Source organism: Sphaerodactylus townsendi, linkage group LG01 (assembly GCF_021028975.2).
Source record: "Sphaerodactylus townsendi isolate TG3544 linkage group LG01, MPM_Stown_v2.3, whole genome shotgun sequence".
Lineage (NCBI taxonomy): Eukaryota > Metazoa > Chordata > Lepidosauria > Squamata > Sphaerodactylidae > Sphaerodactylus > Sphaerodactylus townsendi.
The window spans coordinates 164,860,180-164,876,843 of NC_059425.1; the positions used below are offsets into that span (position 1 = coordinate 164,860,180).

General features: G+C 40.9%; 1 protein-coding gene across 1 annotated transcript in view; it reads right to left on the reverse strand.

Annotated features, from left to right (window-relative positions):
* The window catches only part of SMC6 (structural maintenance of chromosomes 6), a 52,091-nt gene that overhangs the window by 9,229 nt on the left and 26,198 nt on the right, over positions 1-16,664 (reverse strand). The window contains exons 17-24 of the mRNA XM_048498906.1: positions 15,992-16,152; positions 11,052-11,187; positions 8,429-8,500; positions 7,315-7,485; positions 6,665-6,802; positions 4,088-4,233; positions 2,548-2,673; positions 1,591-1,696 (exon numbers count right to left, since the gene is read on the reverse strand). Of these exons, the coding sequence (XP_048354863.1) occupies positions 1,591-1,696; positions 2,548-2,673; positions 4,088-4,233; positions 6,665-6,802; positions 7,315-7,485; positions 8,429-8,500; positions 11,052-11,187; positions 15,992-16,152 (1,056 nt within the window). The remainder of the gene's footprint in view (positions 1-1,590; positions 1,697-2,547; positions 2,674-4,087; positions 4,234-6,664; positions 6,803-7,314; positions 7,486-8,428; positions 8,501-11,051; positions 11,188-15,991; positions 16,153-16,664) is intronic.

A 16,664-nucleotide genomic window follows, 5' to 3' on the forward strand; every position in this document is an offset into this window, starting at 1 on the left:
TCAGGATAATCTCTTGCTGATACCAGCCAGGTTGGTGACGTTTGGTTCAGGGGGTCTGAAGTTATGGATCCCCAAAGAGGGTGCTCCCATTCCCCATTGTTTCCAATGGAAGCTAATAGTAGATGGGGCTACCCTGAACCAAACTTCACCAAACCTGGGTGGTATCATCAGGAGGGTCTCCTAAAGATACTCTGAAATGTTGGTACTGCCAACATAAACATTCCTCCTGTGAGAGGTTGTGTGAATGTCCCTTCTAAAATGACACCTGCCATGTGCAATTAATATGTACACTAAAAATAATGAACTATTTTTTAAAAAAGCAGGGTAGTTTTGAGTCACAGTGAACAGGCATGTTCATTGCAGTTTTTATTGTAAGATCCATTGTTTAAAACCCTTCCTTACAAAAAAGCTAAGGTTTTTGTACTTTTAAAGTTATTGCTGATACCATATTGTTCTTGTTGACCCTCTTTTCCACTTTCAGAGCTAGTTTACTGTCTTTCTTTGAAATAAATATTCAAAAACATTTAACCTACTTATGCCTCAACTAATGTAATTTTATTGGTATCTATTTTTATTTTTGAAATTTATCAGTAGCTGCTGCATTTCCCACCCTCGACTTATACGCGAGTCAATGTTTTCCCAGTTTTTTGTGGTAAAATTAGGTGCCTTGACTTATATGCGGGTCGACTTATACATGAGTATATACAGTACCTCTGCAACTTATATTCTTGTAAATCTGTAAATAAATGTCCCATCTTTATTTGCTTGTTAATAAGCCTCAAGGAGTCATTTGAGAGTGCCCAATACAGCTGGATAACAGCAATCAGTTTATGAGAGGGAAAAGTAAAATCACATCACAGAACTATCAACATTCCATCAGAGGTGGCAGCTAGAATAAGCCTGACAGGATCTCCTGAAGAGCTTTAGGTGTGTGCCCATTGGCTCTGCTCTAGGCCACCCTTACCAGTAGTGGCTTAGGATGGTGATCTTCCTTATTACAGCATGTAAACAAGATAAAATAATTTTGACCTATTTATTCCAATGGGATTAAACTAGCTGAAGTGAAAATGCTTGCATTTAACTAGGATAAGCCCGACCTGCTCTATCTGTTATGACATATTAGAATTGCAGCTGCTTGCACTTTAAGTTTAGCATTATAGAATGTCAACACAGATGTGGAGAGTATCTCAATAAAAAGTCAGTATCTTTTCTCCCCATAATACATCTCCATCAAAGCAGGATATGGAGAGCAGGTATCTGTGAAGACTAGCCCTAAAAAGCATCATAACATCTGACAATCATGCTGTGCGGGGCCAGAACAAAAGTATATGTGATGGGTAAAATCTCTTTTGGATGCTTATCTTAGTTCCACTGTATGTCTGAACACCTGAAAATTATAGAAAGCATAGCAGAAGCATAAGAGTTGGGCCCTCCGTATGATCGGGTATTCACAAATGCTGCTCAACAACTACTACTGTTTCACTGCCAGGCCTGGTTCAATGTAAGAATTGAGAAAAAAACACTTTGAACAGCAGACAAATAAGATCATCACTGCAAATTCGTCCACAATAAAAATATAAAGTTACTTACTGTAATTGAAAGTTTTTCATTTTTATGGTCAAACACAATTTTTCCAGAATATGATCGCTGACTTAACAAAGAGTTAAAGTAGTGTTTGCACCGCATCGTCAGGAACCTTCGAAATGAAACAAGCAAAATATCAAAATAACATCTTCAATCTATTTCGCTCACTGGAAGCACGATGCGAAACAGTGTTGAAAATAAAACATGGTTGTAATTACCTGTAACTGCTGTCCATCAAGTGGTCTTCAGTACAGGCACACATGGGACTGGCAAGCACAGGCTACCCATGGAGAGGACTAAAGAGTTTTCTCCTTCCCATGTATCTTGTGCTGACATTTCCTGCCTAAATTGGCATGTGATGGAGGTGGGGAAAGCACTCTTCCCTGAGAGCTCCCTTCGCCACTGAAGAGCACTCAGACCCCCTTGATCGAACAGCTTAAAGCTGAGAAATGAGGGCGGGATGACATATCTCAGACCCTAGTGTGAACTTCTAACTGCTACACCCCACTGGCTTTCATAGGGTGGCTACTGTTGACTAGTTGTAATCAGCCAGATCTACGAGAATCAAGCAGCTCAGACAGTTGCGAGACACCGAGTAATTGTATTGGTCCTACCCCTGATGAATTCTTCCTCAGAGGACAAAACAGTCACAGGAAGAGCCCTGCCCCTTCCCTCTTTTATTAACAGAAACTAAATCTGTAATGTTGAATTTGCCTAGCAACAGCCTCTGAGGGCAATTATTTTTTAAAATGGTCCATTGGATACTCATCATGTAGGGTTGATTCCCAACCCTTCCAATAGGAAGGCAGGAAGAATTTTCCTTGGACTTCCTGTTTCTTGGTGGGAGTCACCCTCCTTAATCCAATGACTTCCAATGCAGTGATATATATCAATCTAAACGTCCTAACCACAAAAAACTTACAAACACTTAACTATTAGATATAAGATGATAATTACACCCACCTTCTAAAATGTAAAAATGTGTTGTATCTTTGAACCATCACTTCATCCAATAGTTTAATAAATTTCTTCAAGTTCTTGACTTCACTCTCTGCACTCCTATATTTTTCTTTTGCTTCTTGAAGTTGTCTGGTTTGCAAAAAAGGGATGATGACACATGAGAATTAGCAGAAAACAATGTCTGATAATTTAGAACCATCATGTTTTAACAAACTTGGTTTACTTAACAAATTTGGCTGCAAAACAAAATGCTACACCTGTTAAATTTTGTCTGTGACTTAAAAATATTACCGCTACAAAGCGTAATAATGATTTATGACAAAAATAATCAACTGCTAATACCCTTCTCCTGCTTCTCCTTCTGGCTTGCATACAAGCCATTTGGCCAGTAGTGGTCTTCAGACATATATATCTAACCCTGTCATAATACTTCCTTTTTGTGACCTTCTCTCTCTGTGTGTGTGCGTGTGTGCGCGCGCGCATGATTTGCTGGATCAGGCCCAGAGGTATGCACTGGGAGGACTTTGTCACAGCAGTCATTCATTGTGTCATTGGTCACAGTCTTTGGATATGCTGATCATCCAACCTGGGGAGAATTACCTCACCAACAGGACTGTGGTGGGCCTCACACAGGCCATGAACTCAGAACTCAAAGGAGAAGGACCCTTCACAGGTAAGTACCAATGGTCGTTTTGGAACAGCATGCATAGTGTGGGGGCCAAGTTCCCTAGCAAGGTGGACATGACACACTGGCAGCTGAGCAGCACTGCTGTATGGCTGGTGGAGGCGCTTGCAGCACTCAGACATCTTCAGACAAGCAGCACTTTTCCAGGTTGCTGGTATGTACCTCTCAGAGGGGGCCAAGATGTTTGACTTCACAGCATCTAGAATGTCCTGCTTTCTAGAGGGCAGTGGCAGGAACTCTTGTGGCAGTTTGGGGCATCAAGCCAGATCCAATCTGGATGAAGGAGGAGGCATTCCTGCCAACCTTGGTTTGGGGGCCCCCTTATGGGGTCCTGGGGGTTAGGCTATTCAGCAACATGTCCAGCAAAGGAGCTGGTGCCTAGTTTTCTCCAGCAAGGTGTTTTGTGGTCTGTCAATTCTCACCCCGCCCTTGTTTTGGGTGTGATAGACAATAAAATTTCAGCTATAGTGAAATTTGCTAAAATTCTAGCAATATTCAGAATTGAAAGTTTCAAACAAAAGTCAAACAGAAATACAATTTCCAGACATACTCGCAAAGGAAACAAGGAACAAGAATGTTGGGTGCTGTGTGGTTTCCGGGCTGTATGGCCGTGTTCTAGCAGCATTCTCTCCTGACGTTTCGCCTGCATCTGTGGCTGGCATCTTCAGAAGATGCAGCCACAGATGCAGCCACAGATCTTCAGCCACAGATGCAGGCGCAGATCTTCAGCCACAGATGCAGGCGAAACGTCAGGAGAGAATGCTGCTAGAACACAGCCATCCAGCCTGGAAACCACACAGCACCCAAGTGATTCCAGCCGTGAAAGCCTTCGACAATATAAGGAACAAGAATGTTTACCTTATTATTTCCTCCATATCTCCAGTACGCTCTTTTTCTGAATTTATCCTCTTTCTCAAGCGATTCATTTCTGTATCAAGACTCTTAACGGTTCTATTTACTTCTATCCTCTCTGGGTAGATTTCAGAAGCCTTTGCAATCGTTTCCTACAGAGCATGTTAAAATATGACAGAATTATCTTCATTAAATCTCTGCAACATTTTGAATGAGAAAGGGGATGAGAAAGGGGAGAGAGCAAAGATAGTCCTACTTAAATTTATTTATTCAGATTCAATCCTGATAAATATGGTAAGAACTATTTTGAGATCAGGGGAGGTTGTAAAATGCTTTCAGTTACTGTTTAAACAGCAACTGTAAGAAAATACAGAGAAACTAGTGTATAAGTACCCAACACTTTCAAATCATTCGAAACATGTTGCATACACTGTAATCAACGGCAGATCGCCCAGTCATCTAGTAAATGAACAGTGCAATCCTGAATTCAATTATATATGCTTCTAAATTCTCTGATGTCAAGCAACTCAGAAGGGAACTTTAATTCATTGGGATCGTTCACTGCAATGTCCTAGTCCCGTGGTGGCGAACCTTTGGCACTCCAGATGTTATGGACTACAATTCCCATCAGCCCCTGCCAGCATGGCCAATTGACCATTGGTGGGAATTGTAGTCCATAATATCTGGAGTGCCAAAGGTTCGCCACCACTGTCCTAGTCTATATCATTATTAGCCTCTATATTATATCTTTTTGTCACTTAAAGCAAAACATTAGCATGTGCCTGTATTAAAGCACCAGGGTAGGATAATCTTTCAAAGGTTAATAAAAGGCAAAATGTAGTTTCAAAATAAAGGGAAAAAAGTGCAACTTTTATTGGCTGAAGATTACCACCCTAACATTTCAAAACCTAGGAACTGCATCACTGGATCAGATCACAAGTAATTCTAGAACAGTGATTGAGCAGTTGCTCCTGAAAGACCATAATGGAGACAGCTAACCTTTCTGCTCTTTTTTCTGATCACTTTTTTGAGACTAGAACTAGAACTCTATTCAGTATTTTTAAACTGTCAGTACAAGTTCACTGGTGCAGAAACAGAAATCCGTATTTGAGAGCATTCAGTTATTTACACAAATTAAACATATTAAAGGAAACAGAAAAACAGGCATATCAACACAACTGTATGTATCAGAATTCACCTCTTATAAAAGAAAATATTTTAAACTTTGGGACATGATATCCTTTGTCAAAGGCAAAAATCAGAATTACGTGAAAGTACAATTATGCAAATTCAAATACAAATCATTCAGATACTGGTGTGAGTTTAAACATTATTTTGGTACATAGCACAAATCATCTTGTCTTTAGTTTTTGCTAGCAGGCCTCTACTTAGGATTCCAGTTAGAACAGGAGATCTTACAGTATTTCTAGATTCATGAGAACCTGTCCTTTATGGGGTGAGCTATCCTAATACATAATTCTCCAAGGGTTGGAATGAGTTGACAACTCATTTCCCACCAATTAGCGTGCAAGACTCACTTCCAGGCCTGCACACCAGTTGGTGGGAAGTGCATCTCTCACAGTTCAACCAGTCCCCTGCCCATGTCGTCCCCGCCCATTGACTCAGGAGCCAGCCGGGTCCGGTGGAACAGCAGCAGCAAGCTGCCCTCCCCACAGGGCCCGGCCCCAACCTCCCCCAACCACACTCTCCCAACCACCAATGTCCGGAGTCAGTTCACCCACACCACCATGGACTTAGTTTGCCCCACAATCATCACCAGCCAATTGATCAGCTGGGGCACCCTGCCGCGTTGATGACAAGACTGCGGTTTTGGGGAGCTGCCTACAGACGGCCCAAGCCTGCCTGCCCTCTCCCAACCCCAATGTCTGGAGTTGGCTCCCCGCACCTGGCCCCACATTCACTGTCAGCCAGCTGATCAGTCGGAGCACCCCACTGTGCCGACACTATGCTTCAAGGAGCCACCTGCAACTGCCCTGCCACTGCGGCAGAAACCAGTGACAGAGGACAAGGTGAAGACACAATGCCAGATGGAAGAAAAAGCAATGCTAGTCTGGAAGAAGATGGCATTTCCAAGTAGGCATTTCCAAGTAGGAAGCAGGCCAGCAGGTGGGGGTGGGGGGGGGAAGAGGTGGAGGGTAAAGCATCAATAAAGCCCATGCTTGCTTCTCTAGAGCCTACTGCATTTTCTAGAGCCTACTGCATTTCCCCCTGCAATGGGCTTTACTGCTAGTCTTATAATATTGCATATTCATAAGTTTCACCAGTATGCCAAACTACGTGTTCTCCTGTTGAAATGCTTCCCCCACTTGGGCAAAAGAAGAAGATGGAAAAAGAAAAAATAACAAGCCATATGTGAGTCAGGAAGAAAAGCCTCCTTGCAAGGATCTTAAGCAATACAGTAAAAAGCATGCAGGCAATACAATATTCAATATGCATAAACAAGTCATATTTTAAGAGGACCAATTGGCTGTTTACATAAATGTAAAGAGGTAAATAAATCAAAGTAAGCGTAAGAAAATGCTTTCAGATGCATTCTCAGCATTTTATTATCATATCAAATACCGTCAATACGCTCTCTCTGTCAGCTAGATGATTTTTAAGTTTTTTAATGGATTCCAAATGCTCTTTCTTTTTTCCCTCATAATGTCGCATGGTATTTTTACTGTTTTCCAAATCATCATCTGCTTGACTTAGTCCATCCTGTTAACCATAAATGAATATGATTGTCAATTGATTACTATAGTGACTTCCAAGTCATTATCGCTCCACCTGACCTATTAATTTATCTTATAAATGCAATACAATTGGGTAACAATGGGAGAACAAATCACATTCATATATTTATTATGGGATAAACAATACTAGATTTAATAAACAATATAACGTTATATTTGGCCTCAGAGAGATCAAAACAATCCAAATCACACACATTTCATTAAATTCTGTTAACAAGTTTCAAACAGCAAACAACTCAAGTATAAAAAATAGGATATTTAAAGCATTAATAATTATCCCATGAGCTTTAGTATTTATCATATTATGTTAGGTAAAATTAGTCTATTCTACTCTAGGTTCTGAATACTGCATTTTATCTACTTAAAAAGTCATCAAATGGCTCCATCCATAAATCATTAAAAACTATGCCACTTTTCATACAATATATTATAGCTTCTGCCCTACTCCAAACAGCACTTTGTTTTCATACTGTGTACCTTGACTGGGCCTGCTTCTTCTTCTACTTGATGAATTTTGTCTTTAATTGCTGCTAATTTCTGTTCTGCCTCTTGTAGTCTATGTTTCCCTTCCTCCATTTCCTTCTTCTGCTGAAGTATCCCTTTCTTAACAGTTTCCATCCTTTTCTTGACCTCTTCAGCTTCATCTTCCTGTTAACATTTTTAAATTTCAAGGGCAAATGGGTTATTCTTTTAAAATGTCAATGCTATTGTAAATCTTTGGTCATAAAATTAGCCCGGGACGCATCCAGGGCAATCCCAAGTTTACCTAAAATGTGCTGAAAGGATGCTGTAAGAAAAGCAAAGAGTAGACAATACTAAACATACTGCTGTATTCCCCCCAAATTACAAATATATTAGTTGCTACCACCACTGAAACAGTTTATCATTTAAAAAATGTCTTATTTTAAATGTTTATCATTTTAAAAATGTCTGCACGGGCAGAAAACAGTGCCCTAGAGACAGTAAAAACACAGTTCCTGGGGCACTATTCGCACAGTGCCATGCCAAAACCCCCAAAGCAGCGCAAAAATGCTGCTTTTGAAACTCACTCCCTAAGCGAGTTTTTTTTTTAAAGCAGCATCTTCCCACTAGCGTGATGCGAAGCGCACAGGCCGTGAGGGCACCGCTTTTTGCCCCTCCGGTGTTCCGTTCACCTACCTCTCCTCCCTGTGCAGCTCTGGACGGTTGGAGGGACACGCCCTCACTGCCCGTCCCTCCAGCCATCCAGAGCTGATCAGGGAAGAGAGGTAGATGAACGGGACCGCCTCTGCGGTTTGCAGTAGCTTCGGGGCTGCCTGCGAGCGGTTCTGAAGCTCCACCAGCATAATAAATTTCTGCCACCATGCAGAAACAGTCTTATTTTTTAAATTTATTATTAAATCAGCCAAAAGAATTGCTATGCTAGACCAGCTTCAAGATAACTTAAAGTGCATCTAAGTATGTATGCAAATGTTTTCAATTTAGAAAAAAAATTACATTAAGTTTCAGAATTAGCTTTAGTTAATTTAACAGTGTTCAAATTTAGGCTCTTCTCATGTTCAGTTAAAAAAATTAACATCCACAGATCTAACTGTCATAAAAAACTACTTACTAATGTAGATATGATGGCAGACTGTTGTTCTTCCATATCTGCAATTTCTAGATTTATTTTTCTCATTGTTACCTGAAATAACAGTGAAAATAAGTAAGTTATTGCTATGTACATTATTGGCAGGGGATAGGAAGAGACATTCAACCAAAACATTAAATTATTGGGATTAAATACAGATAAAGAGTCTTTAATCCAATTTGTGAATACTTTGCAAATATTATTTGTGTAAACCTAACTTTTGAATATATGTTTTTAGAAATAAGAACATAAGAACAAGCCAGCTGGATCAGACCAGAGTCCATCTAGTCCAGCTCTCTGCTACTCGCAGTGGCCCACCAGGTGCCTTTGGGAGCTCACATGCAGGATGTGAAAGCAATGGCCTTCTGCGGCTGTTGCTCCCGAGCACCTGGACTGTTAAGGCATTTGCAATCTCAGATCAAAGGGGATCAAGATTGGTAGCCATAAATCGACTTCTCCTCCATAAATCTATCCAAGTCCCTTTTAAAGCTATCCAGGTTAGTGGCCATCACCACCTCCTGTGGCAGCATATTCCAAACACCAGTCATACATTGTGTGAAGAAGTGTATCCTTTTATTAGTCCTAATTCTTCCCCCCAGCATTTTCAATGTATGCCCCCTGGTTCTAGTATTGTGAGAAAGAGAGAAATGAAGTACGCAATATTTTTGTGAGCAACTGACAGGGATAAATGTAAATATTAGAATATTTTTCTAGATTACTTTAGTCAGGCCTGATTCAGATATAGATGTAAGGGGCCCTAGTTAATTCAGTAAACACTAGAAAGATAAAAAGCTGAAAGCGGATTTCGCTTTTTTGGCTCATCAAATGGCCCTGTATGTTTTTAAAGTAATGTCTAATCATGAGACTAATGATTGGACTACAAAATTTTAATCCCTGTCCTCTTAAGAGTCTCAGCTTACCTTGGCTGAGTCACTGCTGGCTTCCAGATGGACTCTCAAGGTTAAGAAAAGAGTCCCCTCATCTACACTTTCATGACCTATCCTTGGTTTCCACTGACAACAGGGAGGCATTTTGAATGACAAAAGGCTTAAGTAGCATTAAGGGGAAAAATCTACCAGCAGCAAACAAATTTATGTAATCAGAGCTTCATAAAATGTAAATCAAGAATTCCGAACATGGAACCCTTAGGCACCATGGTGCCCAATAACTCCTTTCCTTGCACCTGCCAAGTGTTTTTTCAGAAGTTGGTGGGCTTTTGCTGAACAAGATTTCTGACAGACTATTGGAGATTTGACTGGCTGTGCAGATTTTTTTAAAATGTTGCTTTGGCAGCAGCTGCCAGCACAGCATAAGAATCTATAATACATTGCTGAAGTAAGCTGTGGCAATTTGCCTGGCTCCTCTGTGTGTGGCAGCCATTTTGTTGCTGCCAATGATGCTGTGTCAGAATTTCAAATGAGCCACAGGCTCAAAAAGATTGGGGATCCCTAATTTAAATTATAAGAATGATAAGAACCCAGGATAGAAAAATCAGTTGAAAAATATAGGCCACATGTAAGGCAGAAGAAATTGTAGAGTGCTTCCAAGAATAAAAATAATTAAATATGCTAGAACACTGTACGAATGTAGGGGAAAAAATCTCATGTACTAAAGCAACTTTTAAAATACAGTAAAGTAAAAGATTTGTTAAAAAACATTCTAGAGAATGGGGGTTGCCAGTTAACCAAATATGCTGGTTAAAACAGCTTTTACATGGTGGAGAGAGGGCAGCAACATGGACTTGGCTGGGTCTTGCAGCCCACTCCAATACTGCCTACTTGATGCTGATGCACTCTTGCTACCTCTCCACATTTCACTTACAGCCATGTGGTGGCTGACTGACTCATAGGCATGTGCTGGTTGAATAACTTGAGGGACAAGCCAGTCAACTTACTCACAAGTGCACTGGTCAAGTTTCTCATACATTTGACTGCTGCGGTCCCAGCCCAGCAGTAACGAGAGGGCAGTAGCGTCAAGTGGGTAATGCATGAGTGACTTGGGCAGGTCTGGATGCCAGTTAACTAAGCTTTTACAATCTAATAATTATGAAAGTATAGCCCAGTAAAAACTAATAAGATCTTTCATGCATCCCTTGCTAAAATTCAAACTGCGCATACTTTACCTACAGCACCATCTGATTTTTGATCCTGGCCCAGTTTCTCAGAACATGTACATATCTTCTCATTCCTACTTATTATTTTCCTTCTACTTTATCTCCAGTTGGAAGTAAATGGACTTACAGAAATTAGGAACTTGGAAACCCATCTGGACCTTTCTCAGGCTACAATGCATACTTCTCCAAACTCATGAGAACTTACATTTGAGTTAACATGCTTAAGATTGGACTGCAAAAGGGTCATGAGCCCACCTGAAGAAATCTGGAGTATTGATCAGCCCAGATGTACTGAAGTGCTCCCATCCTTTCTTTAAACCAAGCATCAGGCCCCACTAGATCCCTCTCTCAACAAATGATGTTAAAGCTTTTAGGCCAAAAAGACAAACATGCCTTAGAATTTAGAAGACAAGCAAAACTATTTTACAGATGCTGTATTATGTAATATGCACCAAGCTCTAATATGATCATTTATTCTTAAACATTTGTTACCTGTATTTGTTTTTGCTGCAGCTGATGATTACTAATGATGTTTTGATTCTTTCTTATATCATTGTTAATAGAAGACATTTGTTGTTGGCAAGAGGAAAGCTGAGATTTTTTGTTTTCAACTTCTTTTTCTAAATTGCTTAACAGAAACAAAGCATTATGAAGGTGCTTGTAGAAAACAGATCTTCCAAACAGCAATTCAGAAACAGCAGAAGAACAGACTGCTTGCTTATAATGGATGCTTTGAGTGGTCATCTGTGCAGTGATGAATACAGGAATCCTTGATCCTGTAAAGATAATCTGAAAGTAATTTTGACAATAGATCTGACTACTCAATGCTGCAGTTACCAATGTGTATACACCAAATGGGCAGGAATCAATGTTCTACACAGTTCTTTCCAGATCTCCTCTGGCAAGGAAGATGTTACTGGAATGTTATGTGTTGTGTGACTACACAGGAGACCACTTGAAGAGTATCTATTGCAGGTAAGCAGTTTATTTTTCTTCATGATGGCTGTGCGTTCCCATATATAGAAAGAACAGTAAGTTGACCTACCTGGAGTGGGAACAGATCAAGTCATGGCATCAGACAAACAGGCTGTTAAACACCATTTTTTCCAAATGCAGCACTTTCTTGGCCTTAATGAAGGTTTGGACCATGTTGCAGCTCTATCGTCAGAGCACCTTTATTAAAAGCCATGCTCTCAATGAATGTGCTCTGTCATTACATGTCATCTAGATCTAGATCTAATTCTATGTGGGACCCAGGACCTGGTGCAGGAAGTCAGTGTTGTTGAGCCGATAGGGAACAGCGACCACAATGCTGTCAGATTCAGTATCTCAGCATGCGAACAAGTGGCAACTACTAATGTAGTTACATTCGCCTTCAGAAAGGGAAATTTCTCAAAGATGAGGGGGATAGTGCGCAGGAAGCTGAAAGGGAAAATCAAGAGAGTCAAAACTGTCCAGGATGCTTGGAGGTTATTTAAAAACACAGTAATAAAAGCTCAGCTGGAATGTGTTCCACAGGTTAGAAAAGGCAGCACCCAGTCCAAAAGAAAGCCACCATGGTTAACAAGAGAGGTTGAGGAAATTATCAGAAAAAAGAAAATGTCTTTTAGAAAATGGAAGTCCAGTTTGGCTGATGAAGAATATGAGAGGGAACACAAATGGTGGCAAAAGAGAAGCAAGTTAGCTGTAAGGGAGGCAAAAAGGATTATGAGGAACGCATGGCTGCGAACATCAAGACCAGCAACAAACAGTTCTTCAAGTACATCAAAAGCAGGAAGCCAGCAAGGGAAGCAGTAGGCCCGTTAGATGACAAAGGAACAAAGGGTGTGCTAAAAGATGGCAGGGAGATTGCAGAGAAGCTGAATGAATTCTTTGCATCTGTCTTCACCCAAGAGGAGGTGAGGAACATTCCTGCACCTGAACCAAGCTTCTTAGCAGGCTACTCCTAGGAACTAGCTGAAGATAGTGGTAGACAAGGAAGAAGTTCTGGCAGCCATTGATAAACTAAATGTTACCAAATCCCCTGGCCCAGATTGCATTCACCCAAGAGTTCTTAAAGAGCTCAAGCATGAAATTGCTGATCTTCTCACTTTAATATGCAACTTATCCCTGGAATCAGGCTGCATCCCTGAAGACTGGAAGATGGCCAATGGCACACCAATCTTTAAGAAAGGATCTAGGGGGGACCCGGGAAATTACAGGCCAGTCAGTTTGACATCTGTTCCTGGTAAATTAGTAGAATCTATCATTAAAGATAACATTATAAAACATGTAGAAAAGCAAGACCTGCTGAGAAAGAGTCAGCATGGCTTTTGCAGAGGCAAATCCTGTCTTACAAACTTACTAGAGTTCTTTGAGGGTGTAAACAGGCATGTGGACAGGGGTGAACCGGTGGACATTGTCTACTTGGATTTCCAAAAGGCTTTTGACAAAGTTCCTCACCAGAGACTGTTGAGAAAACTCAGCAATGAAGGAATAAGAGGGGAAGTCCTCCTATGGATTAAAAACTGGTTGAGAAACAGGAAACAAAGAGTGGGTGTAAATGGGAAGTTCTCACAATGGAGAGATGTCGGGAGTGGTGTCCCCCAAGGATCCGTTTTGGGACCAGTGCTCTTTAACCTATTCATAAATGACCTGGAAGTAGGGGTGGGTAGCGTGGTGGCCAAGTTTGCAGATGATACCAAATTATCTATGGTGGTGAGAACCACAAAGGATTGCGAAGAGCTCCAAGCGGACCTTGATAAATTAGGTGAGTGGGCTCAGAAATGGCAAATGCAGTTCAATGTAGCAAAATGTAAAGTATTGCACACAGGGGCAAAAAATCCAAACTTCACATACACGCTACAGGGGTGAGTGCTATCAGTCACAGACCAGGAAAGGGATTTAGGCGTCTTAGTTGATAGTTCCATGGGAATGTCAACTCAATGCATGACAGCTGTGAAAAAGGCAAACTCTATGCTGGGGATCATTAGGAAAGGAATTGAGAATAAAACTGCAAAGATTGTCATGCCCTTATATAAAGCAGTGGTGCGACCGCACTTGGAGTACTGTGTCCAGTTCTGGTCGCCGCATCTCAAAAAGGATATTGAGGAGATAGAAAAAGTGCAGAGAAGGGCAACAAGGATGATTGAGGGACTGGAGCACCTTCCCTATGAGGAGAGGCTGCAGCGTTTGGGACTCTTTAGTTTGGAGAGGAGGCGGCTAAGGGGGGATATGATTGAAGTCTATAAAATTATGCATGGGGTAGAAAATGTTGACAGAGAGAAATTTTTCTCTCTTTCTCACAATACTAGAACCAGGGGGCATTCATTGAAAATACTGGGGGGAAGAATTAGGACTAATAAAAGGAAACACTTCTTCACGCAACGTGTGATTGGTGTTTGGAATATGCTGCCACAGGAGGTGGTGATGGCCACTAACCTGGATAGCTTTAAAAGGGACTTGGACAGATTTATGGAGGAGAAGTCGATTTATGGCTACCAATCTTGATCCTCTTTGATCTGAGATTGCAAATGCCTTAACAGACCAGGTGATCGGGAGCAACAGCCGCAGAAGGCCATTGCGTTCACATCCTACATGTGAGCTCCCAAAGGCACCTGGTGGGCCACTGCGAGTAGCAGAGAGCTGGACTAGATGGACTTTGGTCTGATCCAGCCGGCTTGTTCTTATGTTCTTATGTCATGGCAAATGTCGTAACAGTGTGACGGTTGTAGAAATGCAACGCCTGAAATGCTGGGAAGACATCTTGGAGTCTCTGCAAGGACCCTTGTAACGCAGGAAAAAGTTCAATTCTAGTCTGAGTGTTAGAGTATTTGGCATCCATGTATGTTAAAGTTTTGTAGGAGCAATACCACTTGCGTCCTTGGGATAATGCTGAACAGCTGCCTAATTGAAGTGACCTTTACCAGCTGCTTAATTGGGGCTTGGCTTCTACATTCCTGCTACTATTGCTACCTCTCTCTCTATTCATGCACATTACTGTGTATGATTCTACCTTCCTGATATTGCTGAGTATGTTTTATGCCAGTGCTTATGCACTCAAGTTTTTTACGGCTTTCTTTTGTATATATGTTTTGTAGCCTACTTTACCTTTTTAAAACTCTATATAAAAAGAAGTAACTTTCTTAACTCTGCTAAGGATAGGTTATGTGAGCAAGCCTTCTATCAGGTTTTGCACCCAGGTTCTATCACTGAGAACCTAAATAGAAGGCAAAGGCCCAGCAGATGTCTCAAGGTTACACCACTTTTCACCTCTGGAATGGGTTTGGAAAGACCTTAGCCATTGTCATCTACTGACTGCAATGGAAAGAAGAAACCATATTCGAGATAAATATGGTATCTGGTTGAAGGACCACTTAATCCCCATGAAACAATAGGTAGCGTGGATCAGAATGGAGTACAGAAAACTAACTTCCTCTTCTTATGGAAGTAAATAGTCACACGAAAAGCCAGCTTCACTGTTAAAAGTGTCAGATCACATCTGGCTAGTGGCTGGGTATGTAGACTGCATGACAGAGTTATATAGAATGTGATGATAATAGACACACCAGTTAATTGAAAAATAATTTTACTAGTATCTGCATGAAAGAGCACAGTTTCCTGTAAGTAGGTGGTCTGAAGATAACACTACTAAGTAACCTTTTAGGGAGGAGACAATTGGACTTTGAAATTTTAAGTGTAGAAAATATTCTACAAGAAGCAAATTTGTAAAAAGCCTTTCCACTTTGTAGAGTATGAGAACCCTATGGATGGCTTCCTAACATTGTGAAAGATTCAGTTCTGTTGTGGAGATTTATTCTCTGTGCTGTGAGACTGTCTTTCAGAATCAACATGTAAGATAGTTATCCCAATGAAGTTATCCTAATGAAATAGATGGCTAATCAGGTATTCAAATCATTCCACAACTAGCTGTAGGAGCTTCACAAACCATGGCTGATGTGACCAAGTGTGTTCCCAGAGCAGTGCCCTCAGACATGAGAAGCTACTTCAAAGCATGAAGTAGCCTTTATGAAACTCTGGCAAAGGAGACACAACTTCTGTGTTCTTCCTCCAGACAGAGAAGACAATGATTGTGTCTATCACTGCTGGGTAGTTTTCCTCAACACCTAGGATAATACTTAAAAGTCATATGGAGTGCCATAAGGCATGAAAAATCAACACCCAATCAGGAGAATGACAGAAGGATAGAAACACTGAGACAAGCAAGAACAACTGAGTCCCAATATGCACTGGAACCACTGGCCTCAAACTACTGCCAAAATCAAAAGGTGGAGCTACTGCCAAAATCACCTTCAGCTTAGGATGAAACAGTCCCCTTATGTCTGAATGGACACAGACTCTACAGAAGAATTGAACTGAATCAGTGAAAAGAATTCTGGACCATTTTAGAGAGAAAGCTAGTATTTTAGAGAGAAAGCTAATAAGATACTAACCTTATATCTGCTTCCACATCTCTATTGAGGAACCTGGGAGTGGTAAAGTCAGAAGAATAATATCGATTGTGATACAGCTGATCGCCCTCAGCAGTGAAAGCTTCTCTACAATTTTTCGGAGGCCTTTGCATCAACATTACTTTACGAGCTTCCATGCTATTCTAAGGAATAAAACAAAGCCAAAAATAGTATCTTTTCTGGTTATCTAGTCCTTAGCATGAATAGGGAAAAAGAGATTAAAAGGCGAACATGACCTCTGGAATTAAATCAATGAGACTTTAGGTCCTTCGTGGTTCTCTCATGCTCTGGCTGATTGCCCCTGAAAATATCCTGCTGAAAGAAGATAGGTATAGCAGTATTCTTCTGTTTGTTGTAGGTCTGCATTCATTTTTCTGAAGAATTTGATTAACAGGCAGGATTTTCCCCCTTGAAATCATAGTTACATTTTCTTTTTATAAAACAGCAAATGGGATTACTACACAACATGAGGGGATCTTGCTAACCAGCTAAATCAGACCTCAGTCTCTGCCTCACTCCAGCACATGAAGCCATCAAGCATGCTCCTTACAACAAAACCAGTGTAAAGCCACTGTGGGAGAATGGTGAGGCAAACAACCAGGCATAAATAACAACAACACCTTAGTGGATAAAATGGCCACAACTTTATTGGTCA